Source organism: Pogona vitticeps, chromosome 4, assembly GCF_051106095.1.
Source record: "Pogona vitticeps strain Pit_001003342236 chromosome 4, PviZW2.1, whole genome shotgun sequence".
Lineage (NCBI taxonomy): Eukaryota > Metazoa > Chordata > Lepidosauria > Squamata > Agamidae > Pogona > Pogona vitticeps.
The window spans coordinates 56,465,055-56,493,047 of record NC_135786.1 but is presented as its reverse complement, the minus strand read 5'-3'; the positions used below and the strand labels follow the sequence as shown (position 1 = coordinate 56,493,047).

Below are 27,993 nucleotides of genomic sequence, written 5' to 3'. Positions count from 1 at the left end.
TGGCATAGAGCTTTTTAGGGCCTATAAGCCAAAGAAAGGAATTTTGAAGGAATATGAACAGGGAAACCATGGATTTGAGGGGCAAAATGGGGGAAGGAAAAAGAAAAAAAAAGATGGAGACCAAAGAATGACATGCTGAGGAGTGAAGTGGGAAGAATGAGTGAGGAGACAGGATTTATTTATTTATTTATTTATTTATTTATTCATTCATTCATTCATTCATTCATTCATTCATTCATTCATTCATTCATTCATTCGATTTATACCCCACCCCCTTAGACAGCGTCTACTCGGGGCGGCTTACAAAATCATAAAATATCATTAAATAACAATAAAAACAGCACAATCAAAATAAACAATAATCAAAAAAAATTTGGACATTAATATAGTGTGATCAAGATGGGGAATAAAAGAACAGAAAAGATAGAATTCAAGAATTGACATGAGGGAAAACCTGCCTGAAGAGCCAAGTTTTTAAATGGCTCTTAAAAATACCCAGCGAGGGAGCCAGGCGGATCTCTGATGGAAGGCTGCTCCATAGTCGAGGGGCCACTGCCGAGAAAGCCCGGTTTCTTGTTCTTTCTTTCCGGGCCTCTCTCGGCGTCAGGCCCCTCAACCGACCCTCCTGGCTATACCGAGTAATTAATAATGGGTCAAGTGAGTCATACCATGAAGGGGTGGTGGGAAAAGGAAAAGGAAAGGTACAATAGGCTGGAGAACAAGAAGTCTCTTGAAAGAAGGCATATGGCTTATCAGGCAAGTGTAGATGACGAAATCACAGAGGCTTGCAAGGAGCACAGAGGAGTGAGCATTCCATGATGAAAATAAGAAAGGCTTTGACTGACTCCAAGTATGTTAGACTGCTTACTCCCGCTGTCCTCCAGAAGCATGGCAGATTGCCACACTGGCTAGGGTTGAAGGATCCTGAAGTCCGTTGCATCTGGAATATGCCAAGGTGAGTAAGGCTGGGCTAGAGGGTGAGAGTGAGTAGGATACAGCTCCACTCTGGGGTTTCTTTGTTTGTTTGATTTTTTTCTTTAAATAGCTATGTAAGAAAAAGACGTTCTGCAGCAGATTTCCCAAGTACACAGATGTACCAACGATATATGCATTGATTGCTGGATTTCTGCTTATCATGTGTCATACTCACAGGAACCCAGACAGGAGGAGAAAAGATGGTGACCCTAAATACCACTAATCTTTTCCACAGGACCGTTTAGAAAGAATGCCACAGAAGACTCAATGAAGGTAAACACACAATCACCTCTCAGAGCACTACACATCTCCTATTTGAAATAACCACTCATGGCAAGAGGATTTATTTCTAAAATGTATGTCACCATCCCTGTTTCAAAAAAACACGCCTATCATTTGAGAGTTCTCGAAAGAATGGGGAATAGATCAAGAGCTCCAGATCTCTGGCTTCATATGCTTGAAATTAATGCTAATCACAATACAGTGGTGCCTCGCTAGAACAGATCATGCCCCTCCCCAATATGACTATCAAGTATTTGAAAAGTGGTCCCCTCGGCCATATTTTCTCAAGGCTAAACATGCCCAGTTCTTTCGGTCCTTCCTCATAGGGCTTGGTTTCCTGTTCCCTGATCGCTCTCATTGCCCTTCTCTGAACTTGTTCCAGTTTGTCAGCATCCTTCTTAAAATGTGGTGTCCAGAAATGGACAAATTACTCAAAATGAGGCCTAACCAGTGTCAAATAGAGGAGGACTAGTAATTTCAGGATTGGGAGACTATATTTCTGTTAATGCAGCCTAAAACAGCATTTCTTGAAGCCAACTGCACTGTTGGCTCATACGCAATTTTTGATCTTCAACAATTCTAAGATCATGCTTGCTTGTACTGTAGTATTACTGATACATGTACACACACCCCATCTTGTAACTGTGTGTTTGGGTTTTTTCCTAGGTATTAAACTTTTGTACTTATCTCTGTTAAATTTCATTCTGTTTTCACTGCAGTGCTCAAGCCTATCAAGAATCTTCTTAATTTTGTTTCTGTCTTCCAGGATATTAGCTATCCCACCTAACTTTATGTCATCTGCAAATTTGATAAGCACTCCCTGCACCCCCTCATCCAAGTCATTAATAAAAATAATGAAGTGCCTTGTAAGTGGACACATTGCATGGCTGGAAAATAATTAAAATCTGTTTCATTATATGTTGCTTTGAGAGACCTTGTGGGCAGAAAATCAACAAATAAAATAAAATGTGGTACTGAACAGGGAAGTGGAATTATAGGAATATTGCATGTGAGCCACCGTGACCTCGTTGTTGCCTTCCCCAGCCTGAGGCCTTCTTGTTGTTTTCAAAGACACCTCCTCTGATCATTGAACCCTATCACTGATAGGAAGACTAGTTCAACACATCTAGGGCTCCCAGGTCAGCAGCACCTCATTCTGTAAAATTTCAGGGCCAAACTCTGAGACCAGAGGTTGTGCCCTTGTGATATTAAAGGAGTGGCGCAGGCAAGGACTCAAAAGGGATACTGCTTCTAGGCATGGTGACTGTATGACCCTATAGAATCTAGGTAAGCAAGTCTAGAAACAGAGTGAAATCAGACTATCTAGGCAATTTAATCTCTCTAGATTGAAAGTGAAGATCAAAGTCCAGCTGAAATGTATGTGGGACTTCCTGTTCGTCGATGATGCAGCTGTTGTTGCCCATTCTGCCAAAGGCCTCCAACAACTCATGAATTGTTTTAGCAAGGCCTGCCAAAATTTTGAACTAACAATCAGCCTGAAGAAAACACAAGTCCTGGGCCAGGGCCTTCTATTACCATCTCTACACAAGAATTGGAGGTTGTTCGTGATTTCGTGTACCTTGGCTCAACGATCTCTGACACTCTCTCCCTAGATGTCAAGCTAGATAAATGCATTGGCAAAGCAGCTACCATGTTCTCTAGACTCACAAAGAGAGTATGGTTTAATAAGAAGCTGATGGCATATACCAAGATCCAGGTTTATAGAGCTTGTGTCCTGAGTATACTCCTGTACTGCAGTGACTCCTGGACCCTTTGTGCACAGCAGAAGAGGAAATTGAAGATGTTCCATATGTGTTGTCACTGATGCATTTTTGGTATCACCTGGCAGGACAAAGTTCCGAATAGTGTAGTCCTGGAACGAGCTGGGATTTTTATCATGTATACATTACTGAAACAGCGACGTCTACGTTGGCTTGGGCATGTCATGAGAATGGCTGATGGTCGGATTCCAAAAGATCTCCTGTATGGAGAATTAGTGCAGGGAAAGCTCCCCAGAGGGAGACCACAGCTGCAATACAAGGAGATCTGCAAACGGGATCTGAAGGCCTTAGGAATGGACCTCAACAGATGGGAAACTTTGACATCTGAGCATTCAGCCTGGAGGCAGGTGGTTCAGCATGTCCTCTCCCAATTTGAAGAGAGATTTGTTCAGCAGGCCAAGGCAAAGAGGCAGTTCCGAAAGCAGCAAAATCAGGGAGCTGGACAGGGGACAGATTGTATTTGTCTCCAGTGTGGAAGGCATTGTCACTCTTGAATTGGCCTTCTCAGCCACACTAGATGCTGTCCCAAGACCTCTGTTCAGAGCACGTTACCATAGTTTCTTGAGACTGGAGGATGCCTACTAGTAATAAGGCAACCTTGAGCCAGGGGAAGAAACACTATGCTTTTATGGTCAGGCAAGTGCCAAATGCACTCAGTAGCTGTACTCTTCCTGCTGGATCTTGTATCCTGTGTGGCTTTACTTACAGCATTTATAATATGCATGGAGTTATTCCTGGTCATATACTACTGCATGTAGGTGGCTATCACCAACCCATGGACAGTTTATTTGCAGTGTTTTTTGCAGTGTTAGCAATCCACTATCTACATTACTCTACACAGTGCTATAGACTCAAGAACATGAATCTACTTGCTCTCTCCTCAGTTCCCTTCCATTGGTCCTGAGTATGCTTGTGTGTTGATACTGCACGAGCACAACAAACATAAAAATCATTTTTGTGGCATGCTGCTGAGTCCAGGTGTCAGCTTAGAAATGAGTGGGTGGATGGTTTCCAAGGTTCTAAAACCACTTTGCACACAAAGATCAATACTTTCTTCTCTCACCGCACTGCTCCAAAGTGAGAGATTTGTCTTTTTGCATGGAAATCTAATAAAGCATAGCAGTTCCTCAGTGATTGCAGCTGGTACCTAGGGACCCGGCAACCACAGGTAGGAAGACAACATCATGGGGAAGGCAACTCCTTGTCACCACTAGGCAATCATGTCTGCTTCAGAACAATGCCTTGCCTGTGAATGCTTAAAAGAACCTGATTACCCCATGCGACTGCTAGACGATATAGTGCCTGCCACACAAATCCACAATGCCTCTGAAGTGTTAAAGAGTGCCTTCTGGTACAGATATTGGGGCTTGTGGTTTCATGCTGTGTGGGGCCTGGAATGTTCACCCAAGCTGCTGTGAAAGCTGAATCACCCAAAGGCTGTCCGAACTCCATTTTAGAAGGAAATTCCTTCCACACATACCCGAGAAGCTCTCTTTCCTCTCTACCAAGGCCAAGTGCTGGTGCTTCATGTTCTCTCCCATGGCCCTGGCTAGCACTCTCTGTCCACAGGAATGTGCCAGAGATGGGGAACGATCCTCCCCTGCAGAGCTGTGGGAAGGGCCAGCAGCTTTGTTTCTGTAGAAAAGGCCAGATTTCAAGGTGGGGGGAAGAATTCTGCCTGGATAGGCCTCAAGCCTGGCAACCCTTCCCCAAAATCGCAAGACCTGCTGCAGTCCTTGCAACATTTGGGAGATAACTCCTTCTGGGAGGAAGAGGGAGGTTGATCATATTTGTCTCATTTCTTGTTATGTAGTCATACAGGTCCAAATTAAAACAGTACAGGAACACAAGCAAAGTAGTAAAAACATGAGCATTTGAAGCAGAAAGATGTTTGAAACAGAATACAGTTCATTAAGATCAGCCATTCTCAATGGGGGCCATCTTGCTCCCTTGTGGAGGAGGACTGACACATTTGAAGGGGGTCACAAACTGGAAACATTTCTCCACACACCACCTTATAAGGTTTGTTATACAACTTATACAATCCTGATATGGCTTATATTTCTTTCATATTGTGCTTATGTCCATGGCAAAAAAAAAAAAAAAAAAAAGATTGAGAACTGCTGGTAAAATAAGGACTTCTTGTGAAACCTTATGACAGAAAAAAGGAACCGGGCCACAGACTTTCATCATTAAATGATTTATACCAGATAACAAATACTTCAGATGCCATGTTAATGACCTTTGGGGGCATTTCCTCCTAAGAGGACAAAGAAATCTTAGCAAGGGGTTAGACTCAATGACCGTTAGGGTCCTTTTGAGCTGTACAAGTCTATGATTCTAAGGGCTTGCCCACAGTGATATTGACCCTCAATATTCTGGGGTTGCTCTCCATTGTTCTATTGTAGCAAATAGGAACAGATCATCCAGTATTGGTGTCCACATGTGGAGGGCATTTGTTGCTGGATTTACCCAGTTGCACTAGGTCCTCCCTCTACTGCCTGCCCAAATCTATCTAAACTGCTCCCTGAGTTGTCAGTCCTGAAACAGATGGTGGTCCCCTTTTGCTTGCCTTCTCTGCCTACTCCCACCTATTTCATTTCCTCTTCTCATTCTTCCTTGTTCTACCTGCTCATCATTCTGGCTTCAATGCTTTCTAATTGTTTGTTTGCTTGCTTACTTGCTTGCACTTTTGTGCTAACATTAAAGTAACAACATTTTAAAAAAGCAGGCTACAGGAACAACTGTTACCTTCTCTGCCCCCCCGACACCTTCATAATCTCTTCACTTCCCTTCTTGTTTTACCTGCCCATTATTCTCAAACCTTCATGTTTTTGCCTAATTTTTTATCTTCAATTTTCATATTTGTGAAATACACACACACACACACAAAAGGCAGATCAGCATTTCCCAATGCAGTACAGTACTTGGGTCCACATGAGCAGATCACACACTGAAGCAAACTGGAATAAAGCAGATCAAAAATAAACAGCTATCCAGTGATGGTGTAAAAATGTGGAAAGCAAGTTTATTTATTTATTTCTTCTTTTGGATCTCACTTTTACTCTTAACCGTAGTTTCAGGCTTGCATCTTGTGGACACAAACATGCAGCGTAGGTATCATGGTTGCAAGGGAAGTTGAATAATAAATATGCAGTGTAGATGCATTAATTCTCTCCTGTGGAGACTGCATCCAAAACACATGGCCCAAAGATTCAATTACTTCTGTGCAGGAGCATAGCTAATAGTCATATAGGACACTCTAATAGACCCCTTCTGGTACTGCTGAGAAGAGACATTTCATAGTAATTCTGAGAGAAGCATGATGACATTTAGCAAGCGTCAGGTTATCGAAATATCTAGCATGCTTAGGAAACTCAGAGTTTAAGCCTAAATGCATTGGAGTCCAACATCTGCAAGTGTCTGATAAAGAATACTGAGAGTTTGTGCCCTTGCTGTGTTGTTCTAAGATCAATTTTATAATGTGATAGCCCTGTTTGTGTCAATGGCAGAGTTCTCAGTGACATTGGCCATTTGCATCAGGGCAGCATGGGAGAAAGCAGAGACAGGTCTACCAAGAGGAAAGGGCAATACCAATCCATCATGGTGTGGTTTCAGTCCATAAGGGAACCTCAACTTTCCAGTTGGGTGTAACATGTGCCTTCTTCTCTGCCCTTTGCTCATCCTGGGGAAGGATTTGTGTAAGGGAAAAACACTCTCCACCCAGACACATAGGAAGCCCCTGCAGACACCTGTTATTGCAACCCTAAGCATGCTCACCTGAAAATTGACAAGACATACTTCAGAGAGAGTAGGCTTTACATTTTAAAGTATTAGTATGAAAAATACAACACTTCCCCATACAAATGCATTTTAATCCCCTCATCATGTTTATGTATCCAAATTTTCATGTTTGGGATGCTGAGCTTTACACACATTACAGTGGCTTGATTTCCCCACATACTGAGTTTGCCCTGTCAATATTATTGGGATGGGAGGAGGCAAGGGCTAAGCAAAAATTCAAGGAGGTTAAAAACGCCACTGTTTCACTTACAGGGAAGGCAGCTCTTTGCCAGATGGCTCTGCTTATCCTTGTGTGCTATCCATGTATCCACGTCAGCTTCTTGTTACCCAGGAACAGCCAACCTGTGGAGGAAAACCAGGGCCAGAAGGAGTGGCTAGATGAGAAGAGACAACATCGTCCCCAGAGGCAACACAAAAGCTCATCTCTTCCTTTCCACTTAACGAAAGAAAGAAAGAAAGAAAGAAAGAAAGAAAGAAAGAAAGAAAGAAAGAAAGAAAGAAAGAAAGAAAGAAAGAAAGAAAGAAAGAAAGAAAGAAAGAAAGAAAGAAAGAAAGAAAGAAAGAAAGAAAGAAAGAAAGAAAGAAAGAAAGAAAGAAAAAGGTGTGAGGGGAATTGCTCTTTGAAACTACCAAATAGGCTCTAGGCTGGTGACTGCCCAGGTGCCTCGCCTGTCAGCTAGAGGCCAGCCTTCTTCAGGAAACCCCCTTATAAAAGTAGGCTGAGTTGTTAGTTTACCATGAGGGGCCAGTGAGGCTGCTTTCTACTTCTCGGATGAGCAAGGCAGAGAGGCTCCGAAAGGGAGTCGGGGAAGTTCAGCCGTGTGGTTTTGGCATTGTTGTCTGTGCGCAGAGCTGTGCAGGAATGGTTTGGTAGGGGTTAAAAAGGTGAAGGCCACAAGCCCCAGAGTGAGGAACAGAAAGAGAGACAGTGGCATGTGTGAGAAGAGAACATCCTGTACCCTTCAGCATTAAAAAACGGCCCTGTGAGAGTGGAGGAGGGGAGGACAGGAAGGCAGGCAGGAGCTGCCTTTGGGGAGCAGCTGTACAGAAGGAGCATGAGAGATCTCGGGGCACATGTTTTGTGGAGAGGGAAACCACTCTGGGACTGCCTTGTGCTACGATGGGAAACAGAAGAACAGGGCAATGATAACCCACTCAATGTCAGTCCCAGAAAATAGCCTTTGAGAATATAGTTTTCCTGAAGACCAAGAGCAAGATCATCCACTTTCTTCTATTTCTGATTGCCATGTCTGGGTGTGGAAGCTGAACAGTAAAGAAAGCTGACAGGGGAAAAAAATTAATTTGTTTGAAATGTTGTGCTAGAGGAGAGTTTTGCAGATACCCTGGACTGCCTGTAAGATGAGCAGGCTGGTCCGAGATCAAATCAAGCCTGAACTGTCTCCGGTGGCAAAAATGTTGAAGCAGAGCCTGTCCTACGTTGAGCACATTATGAGAAGGCAAGATTCTCTGGAAAGACCATTCTAGGAAGATAATGCTGCGAAAGGTGGGGTGGAAGGCAGCAGGAAGAGAGGAAGACCAAATACCAGACAGACTGACTTCCTAAAGGAAGCCAAAGGCATGACTTTACAAAAGCTGAGCCAGGCTACTGAGGACAGGACATTCTGGAGGTCTCTCATTCATAGGGTTGCCATAGGTCAGAGCCAATCTGATGACACATAACAGCAACAACCACTGTTTATTACACATTTTTCTCTTGAATCTTGAAAACAATTTCATTGCAATACTAGGTTCAGGGGTGATGTGTCCATTTTAGAGCCAGAGGTGTAGGGCCTGTGAAACCCAATGGGGACATGTGTCCTCCATGAGGCAGAGGGCAGGAAACATTTTGCCAAATGCATGGATTAAGCCAAGTATGTACACACACACACACACACACAGAAAGAGAGAGAGAGAGAGAGAGAGAGAGAGAGAAGCAGTGATACCTCCATCCCCCAAGGAAATAGTCTTATTGGTTTGTTGCAGGGAAAATGACAGTTTTATTACACCTTTACACCAAAGAATGTTTTATTTGGCATGAATATATTCATAGACATAGGCAGTTTTTTCAGATGCTTTTTCAATATTTTTTTCAAAATACTGTGAAACACAATATTCAAGCCATTGTTTCAACACCTAAAAGCAAAGCAAAGCATGCTGCTTATATACTGCCCCATAGTGCTTCAAGCACTCTCTGGGCGGTTTACAAGTTAATTATGCAGGCTACACATTGCCCCCCCCAGCAAGCTGGGTACTCATTTTACTCATTTTACTGACCTCAGAAGGATAGAAGGGTGAGTCAACCTTGAGCCGCTACCCAGGATTGAACCCCAGGTCGTGAGCACAGTTTTTGCTGCAGTACAGCAATTTAACCATTGCCAGGATGTTAATACTAACCAACCCTCTGAATATTTGCAACCAGTATTCATAAAATGATTGAGGGTTTTTGTTTTTTGTTTTGTTTGTTTTTGTTTTTGCTATCTCATTTCATTCTGTCCAATATGCATAACTATAACCAGTGTGCATATAAGCCTGTGGCTTGAATATTATGTGCCATGCATCTGGAGAAATGGGTTTTGTCCATAAAAGCTCATGTCATATAAAACTGGCTCCTCTTAAACATGCCACAAGACTCCTTTCATGGCTTCTACAGAGGCAGTGAGAATTTGGAAAATAAAATCCAGACTGAGACTGTAAATTATGTTATGGATGAGATTATATTTCTTCTGAAGGACCAGGTTGCCAGATTTGGGGGGTGGGGGTTTCTTGAATGCAGCACCACCCCTGTAAGGGCTGGTACCAGCTATGGCCAGGAGTGCCTTTGGCCAGCTTTGGCAGGTGCACCAACTGCATCCTTTCCTAGGGAAGGCAGGTTTGGCCACAGGCATCCGCACTGTACTTACCTCCCCAAGAGACTATGGTAAGGTGCTGTACACAGGACTGCCTTTGAAGTGTTCAGAACGTACAGTTAATGTGACACGAAGAGGGCAAACTGTTGTACTTCAGACACTAAATATCTTGAAGCAACTTCATTGGCCAGTGGTTTGCTTCCAAGCTTGTTTCGAGGTATTGGTTTTGATCTACAAAGCCTCAATTGCTGGGGGCAAACAATTATTGAAGGACCTCCTCCTCCACTGTGGGCTTGTCCAGAACTTGAGGTCATCAAAGGGGTCCCATCACCCTGTGGGGCTAGGTTACTGAGAACCTGAGACAAGGCTGTATCTTTAGCAACACCTTAATTATGAAGCTGTCTACCAAGGGAAGTCTGGTAGGGTCCTTCCCCACTGAGATTTTGATGGATAGTCAAAACTGTACTATTCCAAAAGTTTTTTGGTCTCTAAGCATGACTTTGTAGGAACTTTAGGAAAATGCTTTAAATCTCTTTTGAAGAACATTGTTTAACAATTTTAACTGAGTTTTGGGAGCTCTGATGGACAGAAAAGTGATAAAAGTGACTAAACAAGCAAGCGAACGAACAAACATTGAAGGATAAATGCTATAACACCACTAAAGGGGGAAAACGTTGATAAAATATTACAACAGATACAGTAGTGCTACTGAGGACAACTATAAAGTTGAAGTCTCCAATAGTGGTATGAGAGCAGATACAGAAAAATAAAGAGCATACAATACGTGCTTTGGGGTGGCTAAAAGTACATGCAAGCAGAATTTTATGGGCCAAAGTTATTTTTATCCCCAGTAGGATGTTCTGGGTCAGGAAGGGTCATGTTGCATAGGTCATAGAGTTGTGTTTGCACTCTCTGAATTGCCCCATTTCTTAGCTTCAACTCAACTCCTGGCAAAGCTACTTATATCAGGACTATGTACATATGTATACGTGTAATAGTTCAGAAGGGCCGCACCGCAGGTTGCACTTTTCTGTCCTGGAAAGCAGGCCAAATCTAAGAAAAGGTGTGAGACCCCACCAGTCTTATATCATTACATTTCCTACAGCTTTGAGTGTGACTCCCGATGTAAATTGCAGTTGATTTCCATTCCAACAAAACACCTTTGTGTCTTTCAAGATATCCAACAAAGAAAAAAAATTGCAGCTGGATGCCTCAAAGGTTCTGGGTAATATATAGACCTTTTTATATATATTCTCAAACTGTGGGTGAATGTCAAAGTTTGGAAGAGGTATGTTTGGACTACAATCCCCGGAATCAAGGACTTGTACTGCAAAATAGAAATGTTTCCAAGCTCTGACTATCCTACATGTAGAGGGTTCTCCCTCCCCTTCTCTAAAGACAGGTATTCCATCACATATGCCACTGCTTCTTTCCTATACAGCGAAGGTGCTAGTTTGGTAGTAGAAGTGACAGCTAGAGAGTGATGCAACTAGGGCCGAACTTTAAAGTCAAAGCCCAGCAAAGCTCCGTTCCCAAATAACCAACCAGAGAGCAGCAGATGATGGAGGCAGTGGCAAACAGGACCAGGCTGATACTTATCACCAAAGCATCTATTCTTTCTTTTCTTCTTCCTTCTGTTTTCTCTTGTTTTTTAAACACATTTTTTTTAGAAATTGGGGTGGGGTGGAGTGACCAGGCTTATACATGGTCACAAAAACAACTTCCATCATTGTTACTTTTAAAACACATTGTTCTCTTCTGCTGATTATGATCTATGCAGAAAAATGTCCCCCTGCACAAACTATGATATTCCCCATGTTCTACAGTATACTTTCTCTCTTCCTACATTGCATCTCGTAGGAGAAAGTCTCACCATCATTGCAATACCTATGTCTTCGGTTTTTTTAAATTGGGGTTTTGATCTTCAAAGGCTGTCATTAACACGAAACAGAGAAAGGATTTGAGCTAACTCAAAGGAATTCCTTCCCCATGCCATGCCATCCAGTTCTAACATATGTTGAGCTTCTGTGTACTGTTTCATTTTCCCCCTATACATTGTCAGCTAATGGGCAGGTGGCTGATGTGATCCAAGCAAGGCCTGTGATAGAGGCAGAAAGCTGCCGCCATGAAATTTTGGGATGGGGCATCCCCCAGTCCCAGCTCATGAGCCAGCCTGGTGTGATCTGAATGACTGTCTTCTTTTTATTTAGAGGAGGAGGATAAGTTTTTTAAGGCAGATTTTGCATGCAAAATATGGCCATGCAGGTAGAAGGCTAGCCTATTTATGCATTGTTGTAGGACAGATAAAGACTGTGCGGTTTATTTTAGGGATAGGATGTATTCATGCTTTATAGCTGATTCCGATGTGTGCTGAGGTCTCATCCTGTGCTAAATCACTATCCATTTGAACAGCTGGGAGGAATCAGTCAAAGGTAGGTGTGGATTCCGTCCTGCTGCATCCTTCATTCAGAGATGTCCATCTCAAGGGTTTTGCTGCCCTCTTCTGGGGCTTGACAAACGTTCTCCAAGGCACGGAGCCGGAGCGGGGCCGGGAAGGGGACAAGACTGCTGTTTTTCTGCTGTTTGCTGTGAATGTCTATCCTGAAAGCTTCCATAGCCTGCACATCGTAGATTCCTTTAGGCAGCAATCCTAAGCACATCTGTTGAGGAGGAAGCTCTAATAACTGGACTGTGTAAGGCTGCCTTCCGAGTAAACAATTGTTCTGCTTGTTTCATTTCTGCAGAGTTATGTCCATGAATGTACATATACCTTGCTTTCTGTTCTTTATCCACACATTTAAAAAAAAAACCTTTCCATAATACATAATACAGCTGGACCAAACATTTTGCAAGCAAAGGATTATTTCTCATTTTCTCCCTCCATGTCCCCGTCACATACAGTGCACACGTAGAAACATATATTAACAGCATGTAGGCTGGGGGAGACTGAAGGAGCCTCTCTGGGGAAAGTGAGGGCTGTATTCAGGTATGCTCTCGGCAACAACAATGCCTTGTTGACTCCGATCCTTCCACTTCAGGGGCATCGGATTGCTTTGGACACAGAAGAAGAGGAGGAGGAGGAGGAGCGACAACATTTATGCCTCTCAATGACCACATTTTCTAGATCTATAATATATGAATATTTTCTGGACCTAGAATATATGAACTCTCTGCTATCAAGTCAATTCCAACTTATGGTGACCCATATTTCAGGATTTTCTAGGCATAGACCACTCAGAAGCTGTTGATCATGTATTGCCCCCTTCTTTGGGGGGCTCTCTGGGACTTGTACAGCTTGCCCAAAGGCCACAAAGGGTGGCTATTCTGAGAGGCACATCAGGAAATCAAACTCCCAACCTCTGGCTCTGCAACCAGATACCCAACTCACAGAGCTGTCCAATAATACAAACATCATCATGCTTCTGGGAAGCCCCTAGGAGTATGATGACTAGTAACGAAAGAACATGGAACTGTATAGCTTGCTTTAAAAGCAACCTGGTGCTTTCTTGCTGCTACTGTAGTAACAAGTTCAATGAGGGCAGGGGAAGGGTGGTAGGGATCCTTTGTGGCCCAAAAACATGGGTCAGGAGACCTCATGCAGCCCATAAGCTCTTTGTAGCCCATCCTTAGTCTATTCTAATTAGCCATGGCTTTTCAGGATCCCAAGGTACAGAGCAATTCACTTTACTTGCGACCTGATTCTTCCAAGTAGAGATGCAGGGATTGGGTGTGGGAGTTTTTGCATGCCAAGCTCATTGAGTGAGCCACAGTTGTTTTCCACATTTTAGTCCTCAAAATTATCTTTAGAAGTACTTAAGAGGGAGAGACTCTGAAGGCTTAACCTGTTGTATCCTCTGATAGTGATGTGCCACAGTTGTCATGATGGGCTGAGGTGACATCACAAACCATGCCATGAACAATCTAGCCTTTCCACAGCTGGGGGAGTTACCTGGGGTCAGAGCTCTGTCAGATTTCCTGGAAGATCCAGGCAAGATGATGAAATACTATGAGGCGATTAGTAGAAGAAATGTAGTCAATGCAGCTACAGGAGCTACAGCCATTTATTTAATATCCAAGACTCTGCTAGCAATGCTCAGAAGCCCTCCCTTCAATCCAGCACGAATCAGCCCATCTGGTGAGTCATCTGGGATACAGGGAGATGGTGAGGCATCTTGTGTTCATTTTAAATTGTTGTTCCAGATGGGACAAGTCCTTAACAAAGGGCACATTATCAATGTCCAGTGACTCTTGCTCTGCCCTTAGCTCTTTACCCAAGTTATTGCATGGTTAATGATGCCATATGCCTGCTTTTCTGCCCACACTTTGGCTGCATGTTCCTGGGCTCCTAAGAAGCCTCGCTTTGGCTCAGTTTTCATTTTTGTTTGGTTTACATTCTCAGGCTCAGACTTTCCAGCTGTAGGGTGCACTGTGCTTTTCCTAACCAACATTAGGAGAGGAAGAGTGAGAGGGACAAAGATCTAGAGATCTAGGAGGGAATAGCTGGTTGTTGCCGTATCTTCCTCCTTCAGGGTCCACTGGAAGGAAGAGGCCTATTCAGATTTGGCAGGCTGCGGGGTGGGGGGCAATGAGATCTACGAAGAGAGGTTGCAATAAGTAGTGGGGGAGGGATGGCCAAGTGCTGCCAGCCAATGAATATTTTCATCAAAGCATTTTGTCCCAGATGTTCTTTATCCATGCATTTTCCTCAGTGGAATTTGCCCTAGGAGTACTTTTCTTTTTATCCTCCAACAAGATACCCCAGCCAGTGAGGCAATCATTTCAGTCTGGAGCAGATTCCAGAAGTGGCACCATGTTAGTCTGTTGCAGCAGAAACAACAGAAGGATCTTGTAATCCCTTTAACAAATGGAATTTGCTATAAATATTTATGGACTGGAGATGCATCAGAAGTTACCTTAAGCCAATATACACACATATATATGCCTTATAAGTTTCAATACAACAACTTGAGGCAACCCTCTGGCTGTCTTCTCACAACATACTGAATCCCTCTCAAGCCATTTGCAGGCTTGGGCTTTGCTAAAACTGTCTTTAGGAGTTAGAATGAGGAACCCCCATGCTATACTCCTGCCATCTTTCAAGACATACTGAAATGCTTCCCCAGAGGAACTTTCTATACTGCTGATTCAGAGGTGCTGGGAGTTCTGGTGTAAAAAATACATGGTACTTCCCTTTGATTTTGGTTAGGCAATGTTTCATATCTGCATGATTGCTTCTAGGACTTTCTGTGGAGTCTTATTCAGTCTCATCTCCGAGAATGAATGCCCCTGGAGAGCTCAGAAGACTCCTGCAAACCCTCCGTCCAAATCTGGATGATGACTCCAAGAGGACCACACTTCACACCATCACTCAGTGTATCTATCTGAAGGAAACAGAGGTAAAACTCCGAAGTTGCAGGGCATAAAATGTGATGTAGAAAATAAGCGATTACAACTAAGCCCAGACCCCCAGGTTCAGTTTTAAGGCTCCTTGGTATGCCGGCCATGTTCCATTGGCAATCAGAGAGTATGTCTATATTAGAAAGATAGAAAGATTAGAAAGATGGTTTGATACCATTCTGTCATAATTCCCTCCTATGGAATTCTGGCATCCATAGTTTGATGGAGGCACCTACATTTCTCTGCTGGACTTTCCTAATGCAATCCTCTTAAAAGAGACTTCTAAGTACCTCATCTCCTCTGAAAGTGTTAGGATATCATAGGATGGAGCCACAATAGTTACACTGGTATCAAAATGCCATGGCTGGATAGCGTAGATATAGTCTAGTCCCCACAGTTGTACACCTATTCTGAAAAAGGGGAGGAAAGAGCCGAAAAAAAGAAGCCAAAGGTTTCTACTGGAATGGATTTCAGGTGCGATTTTGCACTAAGAAAAAATGGGAAGTTTCAGCCCAAGCAGAAAGATACATACAAGGAGGACATAGTGAGTGGACCAGGATTTGAAAAATGCAGGTTCAATTCCCCTTTAGTTAATCCTTCTAAGCTTGTGCCAGTCTCTCCTCAGCCTGACCTCATTCACAGGCTTATTGAGTGGGAAGGAGCAGACTCCTATATGCTTCCTTGAGTGAATTGGAGGAAAAACAAGGACATAAATGGAACTAACAATCGAAGACACCGGTTTGAATACTGGGAGATCTATAATTGATCTGGCCTTTCTGGGATCTTCAGATACTGTTTGAACATGAACCAGATGATCCACCCCCCACCCCCATCTGTTTTGTTATTTTGTCCTGATGAGTGCATGTAGTCCAATGAAATCTTATTGGACTTGGGGGAGTGGAACTGGTAATACCACTCCTTAGATATCTTGCTTACTTTGAAAGTCCTGTTAGGGCCATGTTAAGTTGGTTTTGACTTGACCACACATAACAACAACAGCAATCCAGTGTCAAGGCTAGTGAAAAAAATGGCTGCCTCTTTTGTCAATCACCACCTCCCTGCCTACATAACACCCTTGTGTAGTTTAGCCTCTTGGCACCAAGAAAAATGCTTGCAATGTGTTATGTGGATGTATGTATTAGCCTAACCACGTTCCTAATTAGCTGATCTGTTTTCTTGCTTTCTAGGCCAATGCCTGTACCAATGATGATATAAAACTGGTAGCATCCTTCCTGGATGATGGGGATAAAATCACCAAAATGGAGGCACTAAATGCCCTCAAAGCTTTCACTGTTGTCTGGAGGTTTAAAATCAAAATACAGGTAACCCCTTAACAAAAGCTATCCTTAAGCCTTTAATTCTGACATGATCGAGTTGTTGCAGTAGCTTTTATACACAAAGCTTCATGTACTGTTTATAAACACTGTAGGGGAAAAAAGCACTTTTAGGATTTCTCCAGCTTTCACATCACAGGCTTTTCTGTGTCAATGTATTTTCAATAACATCTCTACTGAAGTAATTTTAATTTTGCCTCTTTTAGCTCTGCTAATCATTTTATGCTGTTTGTTTATTGTTTTGCTGCATGTGTGTCATTTTGCTGTTTATGTGTTACTTTTAGTTTTTTCTTTTCTTTTATTGAATTTTAATTCTTTTGGTAAGAAACACATGTACTGTGGCTTGAAGGATGGGATATATTAAAAAGCTCTATGGCAAATAAAATAAACAGAGGGAAGAAGACTCACACTTGTATACTTTCTCAGAAAAGGCAAAATTGGAAGTCAAACTGGAAAAATGGCTCTGGGAAATAATTAAAGCTTTCCTCACCAACTGCAACCCACTTTTGCTGTTAAATCTGTGAAACGTGGGAATTCCTACTTTTCACTTTTAGTCTATCCTCGCAATTCAGCTGGGGAGTTCAGCCCTCCTTCTGTTGGCATTCACATAATGCCTCACCATTGGTAATTGTGACCAGGAGTGAGGGCAGTTGAAATCCATCTACACCTGGTGGGCCACAGATTGCCTGCTGTTAGGTTAGGACTGTTAAATGTGACACTGTTCCTTCCGTTTTCACTAGATGGCACATTATCCAACAGCTATAAGAGGAAAAATTAGGACTCTTTTTTGTTTAGGTTGTTAACTTGAATTGATCCAAGGCAGCTCTCAATCCAGATTCTTCTGTGCCATGGGAACCTCAAGATTTTGCTCCAAACCAATGTTAGGCATTTCAATATTTTTGTTTCCTTTTCGCAATTCATTCTGGTTGCAGAAGCTTGTTTCTTGTCGTTGTTGTTTAGTTGTGTCCGACTCTTCGTGACCCCATGGACTAGAGCACGCCAGGCTCTGTAGACTTTGCCATATTTTAATTGTTGTAAGCTGCCCAGAGACTTTTGGGTAGTGTGGGCGTCATAAGTTAAATAAATAAATAAATAAATAAATAAATAAATAAATAAATAAATAAATAAATAAATAAATAAATAAATAAATAAATAAATAAATAAATAAATAAATAAATAAATAAATAAATAAATAATGTTTTCCAATGATTAGGATTACAGGAAGAATGGAGTGGAGGGATGGAGTGCAATATGAATACTTCTAAGTCACGGGGACAAGGGAGGATGAGAAAAAACGGGTAGAGGAGCTGTCCCTCAGCCCGGTTTGTGTACATTTGACTACTGGGAACTAGGACCCCTTTCTGTTTCTTTAATCATTTAAAGTGTCACACTGGCTTATGGAGTCATCCCTGAGGTTAATTTGGTGTCCTTGGGCCTGACTACCTCTCAGCCTAACTTACCTTACAAAGTTGTTAAAAGGATAAAAATGGGAGGGGGGGGGAGAAATATAGGCTGAAAATAAAAATATAAAATTGCTTGAAGCAGCATGGTATTGTGGGTAGAGGGTTGGACTAGGGGACAAAAGTTAAAATCTCTACTCATCTGTGGAATTCAGTGGGAAACCCTGGGCCTGGCACTTTCTCTCAGCCTGACCTACCTTGCCACACAGCTGTGAAGATACTGTAGAAAAGAAAAGCAGGATCTAAATGTAATTTTTCTCCCACCTTGAGCTTCCTGAAGAAGATGTGAAGTATAAATGTAACAAACACAGGCTGTAAGACCTACTTAGTTGTGTTTTAAAGAATGTGGAGCCAACCTACGTTGCAGGAAATGTGCAAGCCCTACCACTCTCCTTTTTCTGTTTAATTGTGGGAAAGCAACTATTTGAAGCTGCCATAGCTGGGTAGCTTCATGAGCCGGAAGCCAGACTTTGGAAGGGGGTGCCTCATGTGCAGAAGTACTCAGGTACAGCAGCTCCTCCTCGTAGAACAATTGCATTTCGGTGACTACAGCGATGGTAATGGAGCAATGGGGCTAGCACACTCCTACCCATATGTGTGGGCTCCACATTCTCTAGAACACAACAGATTAGGTTAGTAGTCTGACCACATTCTGAAGCCTCAAAGCTTGCTGAACTTCCCTGTTATGATCTGCACACACAAAAAGACAGCTTATGAGATGGATTCCATCTCACAAGCTATCTTGAGTTTACAAGAACTGAGCTCTTGTAAAGACACAGGCTTGAATTTACAAGAGCTGAGCTGTTGAGGACTTGGTATGTTGGAAGTCATAGAGTAACCATAAATTGGAAACAATTTAATGGCATGTAAGAACAACAGCAGCAGAAAACGTTTGCTTAGCAAATGAAAAGTAAAACCAGTTCTTCCATGGAGCCTATCCTGATCTCAAAGGATATTCCATTGCCTGCAAGAACAGAGGTATAGCAGATAAAATGTAACAAAAAGTCTGTTTTGTTTTCCTGTGCAGGAATATGTTCCCAAAATTATTGAACTGGTGACCAGCAACTGGGATATGAACCTGCAAGTTGCGGGGTTGAAGCTCCTGAATGGATTACATATACCAAACAGCACTCACTCACTCCTGAGGAGGTTGCTACCGAACTTCATGGAAATTCTGCTCGTGGCAAACACTTTGGCTAAGGTACAAAACTACCCAGACACTTCCTCTTCTTTCTCAATGCTATCTGATGCATGGTGAGCTTGGATTTTTTAGAAGAACTGAAATGCACCTTATACCATGATTCCTGCAAATATTCCTGCAAATAAAAATGGGTCGACATTTCCCCTTTAAATATTGTTATTTATTGCAAGTGGAACAAAATGCTGCAATGGGAATAGCAGCAGTTCAGGATTCCTCGACCCTATTTCCTTCTCATATTAGTATGATTTGTTTTTGGAGTTCTTTCCTTGTTGCTTAAAAAATGTCGAGTTTGTTTCTATTGTATGACAGGACATGGCAACTGTAGCCCTCCAGATGCTTTTGAACTTGAACTCCCAATAATTCTGTCCAGGATAGTCAAATGCGAGGGGTTATGAGAGATGGGGACAAAACATATCTGGAAAATTAAGAGTTTCCCATCCATTCTGTAAAAGGTCTCAATGCAACCTTTCCCAACCTGGTGCTCTTCAGGTGTTTAGTATGACCACTCCCATCATCCCCTGTCAACATGGTCACCAGATTTCTCGTTGCTGACAGTTTCTGAGAACATTTTTTTCTTTATTTGTCCAGGTGCAGGTTCTCAAGTTTCTTAGCACACTAGCACAAGAGGAAGACCTGCTGTATGACGTCATGAACTGCCGGGTAAGAGTCATTGAGCCCATAAAGGGAAACTGTTCAGTCAGGGGACAAAGAATTGCAGAGGGATTTGGGATCCATAGTGGGGGCTGATTGGCTCGACTAGGGGTCTCAGTCCTACGCTGATGCACCTATGTTGCAATGTGGCCATAGATACCTAGTTTTACATGTGTGTGTCTCTGTGTGTGGATCTGAGAGCTGTACTTCACAAAAAGTAATTTTCTCAAGCTGTGAGGCTGAGCAGTGGTGTTGTGGAACTGGATTTTGCCCTCTCTGAGCATAATTGCAGTTCTCACAAGGCCTGCCCTGGAGGAGATTTTCCTAGCAGTAACGCATTGTGATAAACTATTTCTGTTCTAAAGCAAAATATTTCAGGATGGCAAGGGCTTGTCTCAAGTAGATGGTTAAGACAAAACAGCCTGGCAAATTCTGTAATGTATAGTTGTCCATGATCAGGTCCCCATCCTCCCTTGGAGATGGCAAAATAAACTCCTGGAAAAACTTGGACCTAAGAAGTTTTGGGAGGCATGGTGTCCCCTCTCCAACTTTTCCTTTCTCTTGCAAAGTCCAACATGCTGCCTTTCGTCCAATTACTATTCCATGCAAGTCAGCTGATCCAAATGAACTGCGTATTATGCTCCATGATGCTGCTCCTGGGGATATATGTGTGTGCACACTCAAGCATTGGTGTAGTTGCCTGTATTTCTGGAGCCTTCCTGGGGTTGTAACCTTGGAGCTATCATTATGAGTACCTGCATTTCAAAACTGACCAATAGACTCCTATTGCTGTGTGCAAAACATATTGTTGCAGGGAAATTGTTCACCTCTACAAAACCAAACCCGTTACCATCTCATTTGAAGGTGCAGGGGAGAGATTTAAATCTTTGGAAAGTTGTAAGTACAATGTCACCAATCTGCCTGGAGCACAGAAGTAGTCTCCTAGGGCAGTGATCCTCAATGTTGGGCCTCCAGATGTTATTGAACTACAACTCCCAGAAGCCTTCGCTGCCACCTCTGCTGGCCAGGATTTCTGGGAGTTGAAGTCCAAGAACATCTGGAGGCCCAAGGTTGGGGACCACTGTCCTAGGCCTCCCAAGCAGACTTGGCCTATGATTACATAGTAGCAACTTTCAAGAGCCTTGATGTAAGAAATCAATAAGGATTTATAATCAACCTGAACCTATTACTCAGGTTACTTGTCATCCTGTTAATCTGCCCCAATAGCATGACTGTTGCCAAAGAAAGATAAGAGACCTACTACTTTACTTCTGTTTCATGGTTTTCAGAACTCTGCCTTTGGAGCATGTAAAACTAGAAGACCAATACAGGGCAGTGATTAGAATGTTGAATAAAGCTAGAGTTCTGCTCAGCTACAAAGCTCATTATCTGATCTTGGGCTAGTCATTCTTTCTCAGCCTGACCTGCCTCGTACAAGTTTGTTGTGAGGATAAAAACTGGGAAGAGAGCTAGGCGTGCCACCTTGAACTCCTTGGAAGAAAGTTGGGCCATGAATGTTTAAAAATATGATGCAAAGAAAGGCTGATACAATCAGGAAATATGTATCAATGAAATCACCTGCATGGGGATAGTGAGGAATGAGGGAAAGGATGAAGAGACCTTTCACTAAAACTGGTTGTGATCTCTCTTCCCAAAAGGCACCCCCAGAGTTCCTGAGCCTCTTCCAGCCATCTCTGCCTGGCAACCTGCTTTGTGAGTTGTTAGTCTTTGTGGAGTGTCTGAGTGTGGGCCGCCTTTCCCCCCAGTACCAGTCTGTGGACTGGCAGTACAGCGATAACTCTCTTCATGAAACCATCTTTGGGGAAAACTCCCGCCTGCCGGACCGTTTGCTCGCTCTCATCATCCACCCAGAGGAGGACGTTCAGGCTCAGGCCTGCAAGGTTATCCCTAGCCTCCGGCTTAACAGGGAAGAGAGCAAGATGGCCAGTGGACCCCCCTTTGATGCCAACATCAGCGTCCAACCTCTTGAGTCAACGAGAATTAGCCAGGCTGCTAACTCTGTCCTTAGTAACCACCCTTTTGTTCTCAGCACCCACCCCTCTGATGCCACAGACACTGACACTTCCTTTCACCCCGTCCATGATGATAGTGGCCGCAGTTTCTACCCCCTCCAAGGCACTGACGAGACTGGGGACAGCTTCTACCCCCTTCAGAGGACTGACCACAGCTTCCACCCTCTAGAAAATGTCAGTGTCAACAGCAGCAGCCGGGTCCTCGAGGACTCTTTTGGCAGCTTCCATCCTCCTCCAGCTGCTCCCTTAGGTGACAGTGACAGCAGCACTTAAGAAATCAGTTTATAGAGGAGCAAGACTAATAAAGGAGTTGGAAAAGAAAGGACAAAACTGCTTCTCAATTTCAGAGCTTGTCCACATAGTTTTGTGGCCCCTAGTCCTTCTAGGATTATTCTGGGATGTTTTGATATTTTTGTTGCAGATTGGAACAGATCATCCCAGTATTTGCACTCAAACAAGGGCAGGTCTTTTTTGCTGAATGGGGTGGGATGCAGAGGGCTCTGTGGGTACCACCCATCCATACAAATTCAGAATTGCTCCCTGACATCTCATTCCCAATTCCAATCACCCCCATCAGTCACCATTTTAATTTGTCTTCCCTGCCCTTACCCCTAACCCACTTCTACTCTCCTCCTCTTGTTTTTCCCAGCTACCATTCTCAAGCCTTCATGTTTTTACCTATCAAACTATTTTTCTGTGTAAGTTCAGCAGTAGTTTCCCAAAGGAAGAAACATCAGACATTTCAAGAAAACTACATAAGCAGGTCATGTTAAGGCATGGAAGAGTTGGAAACAGACCAGCAGAACCATGCCCCTGAGGAAATGACTCCAAATGAAAGTTACACACAAAGGGGATGGATAAGCATGCAACAATCAGGTATTAAGGTCTGCACAGGGAGACATGCAGAGGGGCTGATACAGATCTGGAGTGGAACAAATTAAAGCAAAATAGAACAAAAATACAGTATAGTATCACTCAGCAGTGATGTTAAAAAACAACAACAGAAAGCAAGGTTTTTAAAATCCTACTTTGACTCTGTTTTACCCACTTTTTACTCTGGGTGACTGCCTGATCTGATGCAATGGGGTGCTCACAAGGGTGTCAGTTTCTGTCAACTGAGTTCTGTATCCAAACAGTGTTTTGTTTTTTAATCATCCAAATTAGCAGTTATTCAGATAAGCACTATGTGGGGAGAGGGGAGAGATACCCCCCCCAAAAATGGTGGCACCAGGGGAAATTGCCAGTGCTGTTTGGAGCACTGTAGGGATGGTATGGGGTGCTCTCAAAGATGGTGATCCAACAATATCTTTGGGCCAGTCTAGACAGGAGAATTTGGAATGGTTTGGTTCACACTTAAAAGATTCAGCACAAACTATCTTACCTCTCGCCTGAGTGATCGTTCCATTTGCACTGGAAATGTTTATTCTCCTGCAAGGTCGCTCCACACAATTCTTTGGGTTACTGGTTTACTAATGAGTAAGTTTACTCAGAGTGAGAAGACGGTGGCTGCGGTACTGCCTCAAGGGGAAAATGTTTGGGTGAAGACTGGGGAGGTGGAAGGTAGGTAACTCCCACCCCCACTCCCTTTTTCCTCCTTTCTCAGTGGAGCTCCGTTGGATCTGGGTTGCTTTGTGGAGGCAAAGTCCAGGAAGGCCCCAGAGACCCCCTTTTCCTGCCTTTTCTTGCAGCCATCTTTCAACAGGCTGCAGTGGCCATCCTTTTCTTGTTGTTAAATAAATTGAGTGGCCTCTTGAAAGAACAATGTATTGACCTAGTATGCACTGCATCTGCTAATATGAACAAGATTAATATTAAATCAAATATTTAAATTAAGTATTAATATTAAAAATAAGAAGATGAAAACAGAGGAGGGGTTTCTCCATCCTTCCTTTCAATGCCACAACCCACCTATTACATCACAGAGTTGCCACCTCAGATAACGCCACCAACAGCTCCATTTGGGTGTGAAGTAGCCATCCGCACAGGCTACACAACGGGATAATTAGGGTTGTGCTGTATCATGCCAAAACATGCACACAAAAACCCCAGAAGCCCTTATCCTTATGCCAGAAAGGTGCATGACAGCTGTCAGAAAGGAAGGATGGACTGATCTAAGTGTGGATGAAACAATTTGGTTTGAACCAAATCATATCAACTGTGATCTAAGTACTGATCTACATACCTGTCTGACTAGAACATACCAGCCCGCTCCCAGGTCAATCCCAGCCACACCTTTCTGTGCCAAGTCAAGAGGTTTCTGCTGGAACCGAATCACTTGAACTGATTCAAAGTAAGCCTTCCTTTTTCAATTTGCCAGTAACATAAAATAGCTTAAAAAGCGAGCCAGTTCAGGATATTGGCAAATTAATCATTTCCCCTGCTTTCCATGTGAACAGTAAGGTTAGAACAATCTAATAAAGCCTGATGTTCCCAAGTGGTCCACACTAGTTTCCTCCCTGCTGCTCGTGCAGCCATCTCCCGACTCTGTTTTCCAAGAACTTTTCCACAAAGTATCTGAATTGTCTCCCATTGCCACCAGCAATGCTACCTCTACTTCTTTCTTCTTCAAGGCAAGACATCCTGAACTACTATGTCATAATGAAGTGAATACAAAGAGAGGAAAGAATGTCAAACACTATGAGACTTTTTCCAATTTTTACAAATGCTTTAGTCAGAACAGAGACTAAGGAAGGATGCTCCTTGCTTACAGACACATCCTGTGGCAGCACAAGAAGACAAAAAAGCATGACCTGAGGAAGTAGCCAGAATGATAGGCTTCAGTTTCATTTAGGAATAAGAAATGCAGTTCTTTCTATGATGGAAGATGCAGAACAACATATAAGATGGCGGAAAGCAGGTAGTGGAAGAGGCACTAAATTGTAAAATGCTTTTCCATTAAAAAAAATGGGGTTTGTGAGGAAAAAGTAGATTTTAAAGTACAGATCTTCAGTGCTGAACTGATATATAAAAATATTCAGAGAAAATAGTAAGGGTGTAGAATATACCTAAGACAAGGAAAGGTTTGTAGCAAATTGGATGAGAGGTATGTTTGGAAGTATTTGCAGTTTAACCAAAAGCATGTGTGGAAAAAAATGGAGACAATGATGCCTGGTTTTATTCGGAAAACTGTACTGGAATGATTTTGCCATAGGAGTGATAACAGCTGCATAATTGGTAAAAGGAATCAAGAAAAGTATTCGTGTATTTAATTTTTTTCTTTTTGGGCATTGCTGTCCTTTGGGTCTCGGCAGATGCCATAATCCGTGTTGGTGATAACCCCTCCGATTGTCCAACTGGCATCACAATTTAAGCCACCTTCACAAGGACACCTGTAATAAAATCCATAAAGGTGCTGCAAACATAAAGAATATATAGATTAGAATATAAAGTTTAAGAGTTACACGTGCCCCTTATCTTATATTCATTATGTCACTCAAACCAAGTCCAGGCATCATCCTGTACCTCTTACTTCTCTTCCTATAGATCAGTAGTTCCCTGCCTTGGGTCCCCAGATGTTCTTGGACTAAAACTCCCAGAAGCCTTTACCACCAGCTGTGCTGGCCAGGATTTCTGAGAGTTATAGTCCAAGAACATCTGGGACCCAAGGTTGGGAAACACTGCTATGGAGCTTGGAAAAGTTACTTTTTTTTTTACTATAAACTTGTGGTATCTGGGAGACTGTGGGATTTGCACTTTTTGAAGATGTGGTTGAACCTGTAACATTTTGATAGATGCAGTTGTTGAATAGTCAGCCAGATTACTGATCCATCTAGTCTCATCCCATTTATTCCAAATTTTCAAGGGGTCATCAGGGTCTCAAGAAGGGTTTCTTTCTCATGCCTGATCTCTGAGATCCTCTACTTGAAGGTATTAACATAGACAGTCTATATATTCCCTACCAATAAGATATGGGCCAGGCTTCATGTGAATCTCTCATACTATTGGAATTCTTCTTATCAGTTTCCCTTTTTCTCCCCCTTTCCAGCACACTCCTATACATGTCTATCTGAAGTAAGTCATATTGCGTGCAATTGTACTTACCTTCAGGAAAATGGATAGAAGACCAGAGCCTTAAACTCATTTACTCTGCTACTACCTGTTCTGCCCCTAATTTAATCTTCCCTTCCCACCAGTATGATGACATTATTTCTCCCTACAGTGTTCTTTGCTGGGTTCTTCTTTCTGCTCAAGAAAGATCTGCTCTAAACCAGATCCTGCTCTTCAGGATCTCTATCAGATTCATAGTATGGGTTTACATTACAATGAATATGATGGCCAGCAGAACAGTCAGAAGGCAGGTACTGAGTAAATGGTAAGAAATGCATCTACCTTCCTGGAACATTCCTGGTTTTCAGCTGCCTTGTCCATGCAACGGGCCAATCCTAACAAACTGTTTTTGTGACAGCATCCGCTTTTGCACTGGACACTTTGCAAACATAGCTCCCCATTGTCCTAGAAGGAAAGCACAGTTTGATGAGAAGCAAGAAATAGGATAGATGTCCACGCCCTCTGCTCCCCTTGCAATCAAGCTGATGCATGTGATCCTGGTTTTATATGAGACTGTGCTACAAATAATTTCCAGTGTTTGGATTAAATGGTCAGTCTTGCAAATCTCTCACATGTCCTGATTTCCTTTGTTAGAATCATGGGTCACTAACTCCAGGATCAGTCCATATTTGAAAGATGAACTAATTCATCTTGATCATTCTGGTGGGATAAATTATTATAACATTGTTTTAAATATATGAAAACTGAGTCTGAGAGTCACTTCCTGTTTTATGCCTTTGATGAAACAGCCCAAGTGGGTCTCAGTGCTGTGCCAAACAAAATGAATGAACTCTTTCTTGCACACATGCTGCAACTCTTCTGAATGCAAACCATTTTTTCTTATGCCATTATAGGCTGCTGTTTTTTTTTGTGGGGAAACAACCACAGCAGAATCTGCTCCATATACAGAGCCCATGGATGAAGTGTTGTAGTAGAAAGTGGACTATTTCTAAGAGAGGAATATGCCAAAGAATTGACCAAACCGGCAGAATTCTTTGCCCCTTAACAATGCAACATTGTGTGCCTAACAGTAAACTGAAGGATGTCTAGTAAGATAGTTCTATGGGATGAGGAAAAATGTGGATGAAATTCAGCAGACTGACAAAATGTACACTCTTATAGTCTTCACTGCAGCAATTGACTAGATGTGCAACACTACTTTTACGTATAGTTTGGTTCTCAGCCAAACTATGAACTTCACAGCCATGTCTTAAGTCCATCTACACCAACTGGATTATTTTACTGGAATCTATTTGCCATCTCTGCAGAGTTTCTATTACAAAACCTCAACAATGTGATTTATTTATTGGATTGTTTATTTCTGCTTTTTGCTAGCAGAGACTGAAACAGGACTCAAGTTAGATATTAATTAACCCATTTTCTCTTCCACAATGGAATTTATTCAGAGATATATGCCTCAACAATCAGATCCATTGATTATGCCCATTTACCCTTCAATGATTTATCCCATCACAAAAGAAAGCACAATTAATGCAAGATACAGAGGTGAAGAAAAAACATGTGGCATGACTACTGCATTTTACAGCACCTGGGGAAACACTTCTGCCAAAAAAAGTAAAAGGAATATATGATAAATGTATTAGCCAGAATCCTATTTGGAGAAACAGAAGTGATAGGAGCTCATGATTCTTTGATATAAACACTTACTGCTAATTACCTCAAGTGTTTCTGATCTTTGGAGAAAAACCTGGGGGTCTTTATGGTGCTACTATTGTTAAACATCTAGGATGATTTTTAAAAAAAATCAAACTCCTTTGTTAATCTACTTCAAATCATCTAGAGATCTATGAGTAGCTCCAGCTCTATCTTCCATTTGCTTTTGAAGAAGAGTGACTGAAACATCTCTGAAATAAATTCTGATTTGGATCATAGCCTGAAATCAAATGAAGAATGTCTGTCAAAGCTTTATGCTAGAACAGGGCAATAATCCCTTTGTTAGAAAGAAGACCATGAACACTAAGACAGAAACTCTTTCATCTAGGAAAGCAAAAAGTAGAGTACATAATGCATGGTACAATATTGTATCAGCCAGTACTCTCTTACCAGATTGGTGATAAGTCCTCTTGGATTAGCAAAAGTCTCTGCCAAGACAAAGGTGAGCAGCAGCAGGACCCAAAGTTTTTCCATTGGTTATTGGCAGCCAACAAGCTGATCTGGTGCT

The 27,993-nt window shown here is 42.5% G+C and overlaps 2 protein-coding genes and 1 long non-coding RNA gene across 3 annotated transcripts in view; 1 reads left to right on the top strand and 2 right to left on the bottom strand.

The window, feature by feature from the left end:
* Positions 1-7,225, bottom strand: part of LOC140706601 (uncharacterized) — a 43,435-nt gene extending 36,210 nt beyond the window's left edge. The window contains exon 1 of the long non-coding RNA XR_013544838.1: positions 7,093-7,225. This is a non-coding gene — a long non-coding RNA (uncharacterized LOC140706601). The remainder of the gene's footprint in view (positions 1-7,092) is intronic.
* A 6,233-nt stretch (positions 7,226-13,458) lies between these two features.
* Positions 13,459-24,277, top strand: LOC110081307 (armadillo repeat-containing protein 12). Its single transcript, XM_020797907.3, has 6 exons — positions 13,459-13,823; positions 14,927-15,084; positions 16,273-16,407; positions 18,907-19,080; positions 19,669-19,740; positions 21,390-24,277. The coding sequence occupies exons 1-6, from the start codon at positions 13,601-13,603 to the stop codon at positions 22,035-22,037; spliced, it is 1,410 nt and encodes a 469-aa protein (XP_020653566.3). The 5' UTR covers positions 13,459-13,600; the 3' UTR covers positions 22,038-24,277.
* Positions 22,436-27,993, bottom strand: CLPS (colipase). The gene is made up of 3 exons (XM_020794906.3): positions 27,876-27,993; positions 26,094-26,216; positions 22,436-25,116 (listed from the first exon to the last, which is right to left on the bottom strand). Exons 1-3 carry the CDS (start codon positions 27,957-27,959, stop codon positions 24,970-24,972), a joined length of 354 nt encoding a protein of 117 aa, XP_020650565.3. The 5' UTR covers positions 27,960-27,993; the 3' UTR covers positions 22,436-24,969.